The sequence below is a fragment of the Tasmannia lanceolata genome, unplaced genomic scaffold (assembly GCF_043159265.1).
Source record: "Tasmannia lanceolata isolate RefF3 unplaced genomic scaffold, GAP_Taslan_0.1 ptg000003l, whole genome shotgun sequence".
In the NCBI taxonomy this organism is placed as follows: Eukaryota; Viridiplantae; Streptophyta; class Magnoliopsida; order Canellales; family Winteraceae; genus Tasmannia; species Tasmannia lanceolata.
In genome coordinates this window covers 4597990-4608514 of record NW_027518680.1, presented here as the reverse complement: position 1 = coordinate 4608514, position 10525 = coordinate 4597990, and the positions used below count along the sequence as shown (strand labels likewise).

The 10525-nt window shown below is 38.2% G+C and overlaps 2 protein-coding genes across 2 annotated transcripts; one reads left to right on the top strand and one right to left on the bottom strand.

Moving 5' to 3' along the window:
* Window positions 1-1833: 1833 nt before the first annotated feature.
* On the bottom strand, window positions 1834-7158 carry LOC143860365 ((-)-kolavenyl diphosphate synthase TPS28, chloroplastic-like). Its single transcript, XM_077370954.1, has 13 exons — window positions 7138-7158; window positions 6771-7050; window positions 6497-6680; window positions 5346-5560; window positions 4996-5116; window positions 4750-4862; window positions 4435-4661; window positions 4228-4343; window positions 3955-4053; window positions 3647-3871; window positions 3263-3380; window positions 2384-2590; window positions 1834-2236 (listed from the first exon to the last, which is right to left on the bottom strand). Exons 1-13 carry the CDS (start codon window positions 7141-7143, stop codon window positions 2015-2017), a joined length of 2133 nt encoding a protein of 710 aa, XP_077227069.1. The 5' UTR covers window positions 7144-7158; the 3' UTR covers window positions 1834-2014.
* A 2127-nt stretch (window positions 7159-9285) lies between these two features.
* Window positions 9286-9888, top strand: LOC143859396 (uncharacterized). Its single transcript, XM_077370116.1, has one exon. The coding sequence runs from the start codon at window positions 9286-9288 to the stop codon at window positions 9886-9888; it is 603 nt and encodes a 200-aa protein (XP_077226231.1).
* Window positions 9889-10525: the final 637 nt, after the last annotated feature.

Sequence of the window (10525 nt, the reverse complement as noted above, 5' to 3'; positions counted from 1 at the left end):
TTCACAGAAAGAGAGGAAGGAATGACCATTGAATGGACAAGAATGGAGTGGCGACCCTCAATTGAAAACTGGAGAATCAAGTGGCGACCAGCAATCGGAAACCGATGAATCGGTAGCGACCGTGAATGAATTTGTTCATTCGTTCAATTTTCCCATTATGTAATAGAACTATTATATCATAAATACGCCTCATGTTTAGCATTTTATTTTAATTTCAAAAACATGAATCTAAATATATATTAAAAAAAAAAAAAAAAAAACTTGTCCATGTTCCACATGAGACACTGCAGCAGACCCAAATTGTTGTCCACATGCCCCATCCCAGCTGACCCAAGTCATTTCGATGCGTAAGACGGTCCAGGTCCGTTGACAGCCCTGTGAACAGTTAAGAGAGTTTTGGGTTAAGAGAATTGGGTGAGAGAAAGGAGACATGTATCCCTCCTTATCTAATCCTATGTTACATGGATTTCAATACTTTATTCACTGCAACACTTCTATATCTCTTTAATTTACTTTTTCTAAATACTAGAACAAATTTATAATTATTGCATGTTTTGACTTTAATCTGTCCTAATACTAAGTTTTCTTTTTGATTGGCAATACTAAGTTTTTTATATTGAAATAAAAAATTATAGTTACTCAACCTACCAAAATTGTCAACATATAACTATATTACCATTACATTAGTCGAATCTATGAATCTTTTTTTTTTTTTTGAAGTTAGCCGAATCCGACACTTGATACTTGTGTCAGATTCTGACAGTTGTATCTGTAGTTCTGTACTCATGCAACATAGATCTTATCATATCTGGATGTAGTCAATCTGCCTAAATAATGCGGGTGCTTAAGAGGGAAGAAGAAGAGAAATTAGAAATCAAGAACACAACTTAGAGAAGAAGAAGAAAATGGGAGCAAAGCTCAACCCAATTGATATTCCATCAATTACATAAGTTAATCAACATCCAAAATCCCCTCTAAAGCTGGTTTCTAACTCTTTAAATAAAATAAAACCAAAGCAAATTCGTTCAAGCTCCTCCACTAGCTAACTTAGGGACTAACACAACATTAATTGTATTGGAACTCACTAACTTTGACTGTTTTGGGCACCTACAGACACAGTCCACTAAAACTGCCCACTTGACCACTTTTCGAGCACAAATACTTGTTGGAAAGATCTCAAAAAGACCTACAATTTTGTAGTTTACCACTTTCCATAATTCTACCATTTAGAGGTCAAAAAACAAGGTTAAAAAACGGGCCAGCAACATTACTGCAGGAATGCACCTTGGAACTCCACCAAAACCACTTAAGCATGACATGGCTGCCATGTTGGCACTGCATCACTAACCATATAAATTTAGTTGTGTTTTGTGTTTCTAATATATTTTCTTTACTGCTTTTGTGATTTGATCCGGATTCTACTGATTATTTGATTATGATCAGAGGGTAATGAAGCGATGGCTCGTAACTATATAAATTTAAGTTTGTTTTGTGTTTCTGATTTATTTTCTTTAGTGCCTTTGTGATTTGATCCTGATTACTCCGATTATGATTATAGCGTAATGAAGAAATGGGTCAACCCCCTGTTAGGGTGATAAGAGGACCATACAAATAGGTATGAATTGCTGGTATGCCCTTCGGGGTTGTCAAGCTTGTTTTGGGTTTCTTCTTATCCTTATTCTCGGCCGGTCTGGTCTCTGGTAGGCTGGAGGTTTGGGGGTGATGGTTAGCCCCAGGCTTTTGAGTTTTCTTTAGGATTTCTCCCCTGTTTTGTTTTTGAGGCTATGTGGTTTTTTGTCGTCCTCTTATTTGTCTATCTATAAAACTTTGAAGTCCTCCAAAGGGTCACTCTTTTCCGGGTTTTAATAAATAAAAAACTGAAGCAAGGATGAGCCTTGTACATGGAAGTGAGCATGCGCTGAAAGCAGAATGCAGTGGCTTTGGTTTTATTTTGAATTCAATACATAGATTGGTGTAAAGCTCAGGAAGCTCATATGATGCGAAGAAGGGGAGTTCAAGCCACCGCCTCAAAGAGAAATTTTGCAATATGCAGTTGGAGGGTGGCGGGATCACAGTAGGCTGCGTAGTAGAAGCTCTTGGTGACAGTGAGGAACGTTTGCTTGAGGTTTGAGGCTAAGCCATGAGAGCACTGAAGCACGAATTGGACAAGCTTTTGCATTTCAGAGTCTACCAGATGAGACCCTTTGTATCTTCCATGACCATCATCCATTTGCCCCTGGTCATTGAATAAAAAATGCATCAGCTCAAAAAAAAAAAGGAAAGATAGAAGGAAAACACACCCCTAGGGGTGTCAATAGTCAAATTGTTTTGATAGATAGAGAACAGCCAAAATAGGTTTGAGTGGACAGAAAAGCTTCCTTACCTTGGCCTTCTGTATGTGAAGAAGGTGGTGGCAAATGATATTGATCTGATTAGTGAGCTGCGCATAGTGGGGATGAAAAGAGAGCTCTTCCGAGGGTGGGTGCAAGGAGCAGAGGTTTATCGTGTGCACTAGAAGCTCGGCGTTGCCTTGATTTCCATTGTCCTCACTGTCTTCTTGAGCTTGCAATGTCAGCATCCATGTGTCCCACTGAACCAAGAAAACATAGTATGTAAGAGGAATGCTAGACCTAGTCACACAACTAGGTTTGGCTTTCCTAATGGTAGGCCCATTGAATATGTGCCACATGGTTGTAGTGATTCGTACCGTTGATCTTGTGGGAAACCATACTGCCAGTTTGGTTGCAGGTATTTACCTCTTAGTGGTATAAGTAGTCAACAGGGAGGAGACAAACATTGGATTTGCCTGGAACTTACCTCGTAGTATAATGGCAGGTAGTGTTTGGTTGTCAACCTCGTAGATTAATGGTAGGGAGTGTCAGACCAATATAGAGGGAGAAGAGACAGAGGGGGAGGGAAGAGAGAGAAAAAGCATCATTCCCAAGATATCCAAGCAAAATTCCACCTTTTTGTGGTTTTTGGTTTGTGGTTTTTGGCTCGAATTTCTTTGGGAGAAAGAGACAAAAAGCATCGTTCCTAAGAAATCTCAGCTTTGCCTTGAGATTAGAGGTTCATTAATTGAAAAGAAATTCCTCTGATCATTAATATTTGAAGGCTTCATGAAGTGGGACAGAATCTCCATTCGATGCATGATCATTCTCATAGCAGTCCACAAGATGAACGGTCCCAATTATGACACAGATGCCATGTGTATCTGAGCTTGTGACTAGGATCTAGGGCTCAGGAACTATGTACTTAAAGCGTGTTTTAATTGGTGATGCACGTCCCTACCATGCACCGCTCGGGCCTCCAATGAAAGAATGTTCAGGGTCTTTAGCAAGGCTCCAATGAGTCTCCCACTCCTTGTATTCGAATCGGACCTGATTGTAAAATTCTTGGCATTATATTCTTGGTTTATGTTAATCATGAGTTCATCTGAATTCTAAAGAAAATGGTAGTATTAGAAGCCTTAATACTAGGAAAATCCTAATTATCATTCTAACATAATGTGATTAAGATTCTCGTGCAACTTCTCATAGTATCATTCTCCGGAAGTCTGTTTAGAAATTAAAATAATTTTAGTTTCCTTAGGTGAAAATTGATTGATTAGAGACAATTAATTAAGATTTTAAACAGAATTATGTACCTTTTACTGCTAAAATAATCTTGGAGAAAAGCTTTTCTACGTTCCGCCATATTTGCTGGGCCAACATATGACAAAATGGCTTCAATGAGGATCGCAGTTCGAGCCCAAGCAAGTCTCTGGGTCGCCCTCTCCGGGTCTGGTATGCTCGTCGCTACCAGAAAGTAAGCTCGGAGAAATTCTTGCTTACTCAACCCAAATTCTTGCAAATTACACTGTGCATACCACCTGAGAAGGAGTAATTCGGTCAAGTTGTCAAATACAAGGGCTTTTTGGTCATCATGGGAGAGGGATCTCATTGAGTCTCTTACTTTTGGATGTCTAGCAGCTCCAACTGATGCATGGCTTGTGAATTGTTGAAGTCTAATTTTGCAAGCTTGAGAAAGGTATTGTTGTTAACATAGGGCATCCTGCAAGGTGAATAGTTAAAACGACTAAAATGCCCCTAGAAAACTCTTTGCAGGAAAATGTTGGGAAAACTCTTACGTTTAACCTGAGAAGGTATTATTCAGTCATTTTTTAAAAAAATTAGGAGCAAAAGTACCAAATATTAGTATAGTAAGGTGGGTTTGTAAAATTCAAACCTGTAGAGTGTCTTCCCAATCCATACGTCGTCTTCCCTGCCGTAATGCTCCAAGTAGAAACATGCCTCTATACCTGGAAGGCTAGCATACCATGGAAAGTCCAGTGCATATTCTACCTGTTTTTAGCAGAAAATCAATTCTGATACCAATGGATCAACCAGGTTTTGCTTAAATTTACTTTCACCACAACATAATCTTGTTATGTACCTCACCAGGCAAGTCCCTGGTTATTAACCATTTATCCATGATTTGATTTGAAGCTTGCTTTTCTCTAAGGAACTTGTAAGAAAATGTTTTCGCTTCCTCAAGAATCTTCTCTCTAGGAAACAGAACTTGTGAGGCTCTGTTTAAGTTTAAAATTCCAGTAACAGCTTGGCTTGACTGTCCAGCGAAGCAAAAGAATTCGGGTCCTTTCTGAAACTGCCGAAATGCATCTGCAACAATGTAAAATTAGAGCCATATAAGTATTTGGGATCAATGAGCAAGTAGAATTAGGGAATTTAGTTAATGTCATGTGTTTACCGGCCGCAACGTCGTACCCATGTAACCTTAGGAGCCTGAATCCCATGGCAGTATCATCGACGTCTTGTACACTTGAATTTCTTGAACAAAAGATCCCGTCTTCAGTCCAATATCTGAAATTTTATTCGAGTTTAGTAGAGGATTGCTTGATGTGATCCTAGCCATTCTCACTTGGGGTTCTGTTATTTGTTGGATGAAGAAATAGTTCATTAAATTAGTTAATATAAAGCTGATGATTGATAATACCTATAGACATAATTGAGACACTTTTCGATCTCAGGTTCGAAAAATCGAGAGATTCCAAGGCGCTCCAAGCGATCAACAGCCCAAAGATGCTCGAACAAGTCCAATGGGTAAATAGTTGGCACTGAAGGAGGATGGAAAGCTACATTACTAGATAAATAAATGAAGGGAATTGTTCCCCCGACCTTGTTTCAATAATGGCTCTTTAATAGCTTTCTAATTCACAATATGCTCTTAATTTTCAAATAAAAAAATGGTTAGCTAGATTGCCATTATCAAACAAGGGAATGGGGATATGATTTCCCTCTCCAAAACAAAGGTCGAATTTTCTTAAGAATTGTGAAGTGTTTTACCTCTACCATTGAATCTTTCCACTGTTTTCTTGAGGAATCCCAAGCATTTTTCGTCTTTTGTATGCATGAAAGCATAAGCGGTTGAGGATGGCGAAAACATGAAGGAACCATTTGCTAATTGTAGCCTGAGTAGCTTTTCCCAGTCCAAATCTTCCATTCCTTCCATGCTATGGAGTACTGTCGTTGGCACCTTATGTAGCAGTTCCTTTGGTATCCTTACATTCATATAGACCATGAAGACAGTGAGAAACCCACTGTAAATAAAACCCAACAGTTCATACTTTATGAGTGACTCATGATCTAGTGAATTCACCACCGATGAGTCTATGTCGCAACGTTTCAATCCTAATAGAAAGAGTAAGTTGATGGGGGTGACAACTGACCACTGTTCGATCAATGTCAAAGGTTGTGATTGGAATCGTGGTCACTCATGGGAGATTGATTCTCGTTAGAAAATAATTGTATGGTTTATGTGAAACAATCAATGACTCCAAAAACTTAAGCTGCTAGAGTTTGTATTATTTAATCATTTATACTTAACAGTCCTCATGTGTGACCCATCTTTTTTGGGTTGGCCGTACACTTCGCACATGTGGCCTCTCTTCTGGGTTAGCCATGTGGCCCCTTTTTTGGGTTAGCTGTAGTAGTGGATTTTTAATATCAAGGAGTTGTTGGATTTTGAACCGAGGCCTGCCGTGAGGCAATAGCACTGATACTGATAAATTTAAGATATTCACTAATTCTTGGATACATTTACAAGAGGATCAATGTGTGCTTATATAGAGCACTTACATGATAAACATGGAATGGAATCAAAATAATTATAGAAGGAAATAATCCTAATCAAATCTACTTTCCTAATCTCTCTTGCTTCCCTCTTCTAATCAACTTGCCTAATTTATCTAGTTGCATCGTTTACCCAACTTACCTAATCTACCTCCAAGATGATCCAACGGTGAGCTCTTAACCCAATCCAACCGTTGGATCCCACATATTCTAACAGATACGTTATGAAACAACCAATTTCTCTAAAAGCTTAAGCAGTTAGAGAGCTGGTGTTATATTATCATTTAGACTTCGTACTCCAGGGATTTTCATAATTTTTCTCAAAACGATTTGAGCATGTTATGGAAAGTGAGTTTTTGAAATACCTGTTGAGCTTGAGATCTCTCTTGGCATATATGTCCTGCAAAACAGGACAATCATAGGGAAGTTCCAAATTCAATGTTCTAGCAATTTCTATTAGAGAAGGGAAGGCAACTTCAAATCCTATAAGCATGTGCTCTGGATCTTCATCTTCAAGTTTCCTCATGTGTTCTCGGATAAACGACAATCCTGTTACACGGCAAATCCCATTTAGCTTAATAATCACATTTTAATGTATAGATAAGTAACTTGTACTACAAAATTTGGCTCTTTAAATACCTTTTTCGCATCTTTCAGGGTAAATTTTCCATGACTTCAACGCGATTACACAAGCCAAAGTGTTAATTAGCCGATCATAGACAGAAAATATGTGGCAATCCCCCCATGACCCATCAGCTAACTGATTCTCAACAATCCATTGAAGAGTGGAAGGGAACTGAGGAGTTTCAGTTCCATTTATGTCCTCAATTTGGGCGACCCACGCGGTATCATATGCGGAAGCAGTTATTTCTCCATCATTCATGGAATGAAACATCGCTTTGATGACGTTGATTTGTCGCTTAATCTGGATTGACACTCACATCCTCAAACATGGAATGAACAAAATTTTGAATTCATCTCTTTTAATTACCAAGAAGAAATGTACATTCATAATTGAATTTTGAGCTGAAATAACCTCTAGAGCTTCTCTTTCATCAGTGTCAAGGTGCTTCTCCGGCCATTGAATAGCTGAGAGGTCATCTCGAAGCGTGTCTTTATAGTCTGCATGTATAACAAGCCTTTACTTATTCATTAAACCTAAAACATCTAGATTTACATATGAATTTATATCTATGTATGTTAGTTTCTATATGACCATTATATACAGATACATTTCAAGTGGGTAAAGCCTCAAGTGTAGCAATTTGGCCTATTTTCTTGCCTTCGATAGGAGCTCCAGATAGTACGTAGCATTTTGAACGAGGAAAAGTGGCATGTATCTGTTTCCATCTGATCCCGAGAGCGAAATGGAGACCTAAGAAAATAATAAAGGAAAATGAAATTTAGGTCCAGAATAATCAAAGTGATTAGGAAGATGATCTCATCTTGATGATTTAAAACGAATCATGACCCAGTGTACATGTAGCATATGTGCTTGGGCAACAAGTCATTCTAGGTTTTACACTGAAGGGAGATCTCATTCGCAAGATCGAAAAATGCAAAAATCAAGCTAGTATAAAAATTAATGTATTATCATAAACAAAAGATCACATTTAACACTTGGTGAAGCATAAGTATCTAGTTAATGTCATGTATTATCATTCTTTTGTCCTTCGCTTGTCTTTAGTCTTGCAGTGGTTGTGCGGGAGAGGTGTCTTGGGCATATAGAGAATGGAATTCTCTAAGGTTTGAGGTCTAAACAAGACAAATGTGATGATCACACCTTAGATCCCTATTTTTGTGTGCCGGTTATTAACCCGGAGAAGAAGTCATACAAAATACTAGTAGCCTTTAGATAAAATTTGAACACTACCTATTCATGAACAAATGAGATTCTTCTTCCAATCACATATATCACTTTTACTAAGAAGGTTGAGATCACTTCCTATTTTAAGCTGTGTTCCATCCATAATGGGCCCATGAGATGAATGATATCCAGATCACATTTATCGCTTTTACTAACTAAGATTAAATTAGGAGAAATGTATCAGCACAGCCATGTTTTAATAATTGCACAAACTACTCAGCTTGTCTTTTCTTTTTTAATTGCTTGGGAGAGCTTTTTTGGGAACTGTAAGCAATAAAATACCAGCTGAGTTAGTTGTTAATTTTTAAAGTGTATTTTTTGGGTAGCTTTAATTTGTTTTTATTTTGAGAGATGTAGTGAAGGCAAATATGTATTTTTGTGTCCATGAGCATGTTGGTCTTTTTGGCTAGCTTGCACATGTGTGAGCCACACATGTTTGCTCCATCTTTTCCCACTACCTACCTTTTTCAAATTCAAACCCTTACTTGGAACTCCAAACCCACTACTTCCCTAAGCATTTAAGACACCACTTTCCCATACCCACTACCAGGGGCGATGCCAGAAATTTTGCACAAGGGGGGCAAAAATTATAGTAATTTTTTTTCTATCTTAGGGATGATTGGAAAGGGGGGCATATTTTTTTAAAATGGGGTAACTATAAAAATATATTAAAAAATAAAGGTATTTTTTTTTTCCCAAAAAATTAAGGGGGGCAATTGTCCCCCTTCCCTTTCAAGTGCCATCGCCCATGCCCACTACCACTTACCTAAGCTATTTTCTCTTTGCTTTTCATTGACTAAGCCTATTCTAATTAACTCATTTTTGTTAGAGATTCTCCACCACCTAGACCTTCATTGAAGCTTCATTGAAGCTCTCTTGTGTGCAAGCTTCCTCTTGAAGCTTTCTTCTTTTTATTGTTGTTTATCTTGTAGTGTTGTTTTTTCTATCATATATTAAAGCACATCTTTTTTGGGCATTGTTCTTCTTCTACTTGGTTGTTCATCTTGGGCTAGTGTAAACTTTGGTTTCACTATTTGAGAAGAAGATTCTCCGGTGTTGTGAAATCCATCTTTCTCTATATTAGTGCACTTATTAAATCATGGTTTTGCTGATATCATTTTCCTTAAATTAATATAATATTATTTGCAAATAAGATCTATTGAATTGTTGTTGCAACAATGGAGCTTTGTGCCTTGGAAGAAGAAAGGGAAAATTTTGTGGGAAGTATGCTTGCTTGCCACTTGGTGGGTGGTATGGAAGGAGGGAAATGCGCGGGTGTTTGAGGGAATGTCCAAGGCTCCTCATTATCTTTATATGCGGATAATTGCTTTGATTATTAATTGGACGAGATGCCAACCATCTTTCCGGTTTGTCTCAGCGTTTGATCTTTGGGAAGGATGGAGGGTGGTGTGCTTGAGTAGTGAGTGGGCTAATAAAGTTGTGCAGAGATGGGAACCACCGCCTCAAGGAGTGTTAAAAATAAACTTCGATGGTGCTTGCTTTGGGAATCCTGGTCCAACCGAGGTGGGAGGTTTATGTCGTGATGATGCCGGCAAGGTTCTTTGGTCTTTTTGGGGCCCTTTAGGTGTGACTGACGCTACGGAGGCGGAAGTCCAAGCGGCTTTCAATGGCATAAAAAAGGTGAGTAGGGACCGTCCGAAGAGTGTAATTGTTGAAGGGGATTCGTTTAATGTTATCCGGTGGCTGAGGGGTGGGATGGCTCCACCTTGGAGGTTTTTGGATCTTTTTGACGAAATGGAAGATATATTGGCGGAATCAGATATTGAGTTGATTCATTTTAGAAGGTCCGCTAACGAGAAGGCGGACGCTTTGGCTAGAAGAATGGTAGTATGCATCTCGATGAATTGGTCTGATCAATTTCCTATTTGATGGCCTAGTCATTTTGTAATTAGCTTTTATTTTTTATTTTTTGTTCTAATTCTTTAGGTATTCCCTTTCGGGTGTCCCTTCTGTTTCTTTTATAATATATGCCACTTCAAAAAAAAAAAAATTGCAAATAAGAATCAATTTTGGTTGATTCCAGAAAGGCCATAAAGTTTCCTCTCCCCAAAAGAATGAAAAAAAGGTACACACTCGTACTACAAGAGAAGTTGCAGATTATTTTTCATGAAAATCGTTTGAAATTTTAAGAATTCGAACAAAAAACATATTACTACGTACTTTGAATGGTTTCTATTGCTTTCATGCAAAACATGGCCAGATTTTGGTGGGGCGTCCATCTATAGATAGATAGATAGATAAATAGATAGAAATCCAAACTTACTTGAAGAAGCTTCCTTGGTATTTGGTAAGAAAGGTAATGGAGAAAAGCAGTGAAGGAAAGCTTGAGAAGCCATCTTAGAATGGGCAGAAATGAGAGAGAGTGGGAGGAATATAAATGAAAGGAGAAACAAGAACAAGACATGAACGGCTTGTCTCGTATGAAGTATGCATGAGAAAAGAATATACTGTCAGTTGTATATTAGATTAGAGACTCCCATGTCTACAGAAGAAAACATGGATCGCT

Coding starts and splice junctions, on each gene's coding strand:
- LOC143860365 (XM_077370954.1), bottom strand. Junction 5,561..6,496: donor AGAGATCTCAAGCTCAACAG/GTATTTCAAAAA, acceptor TATGAATGTAAG/GATACCAAAGGAACTGCTAC. Junction 5,117..5,345: donor GGAAAGATTCAATGGTAGAG/GTAAAACACTTC, acceptor ATCCTCCTTCAG/TGCCAACTATTTACCCATTG.
- LOC143859396 (XM_077370116.1), top strand. CDS start 9,286: ATGTCCAAGGCTCCTCATTATCTTTATATGCGGATAATTGCTTTGATT.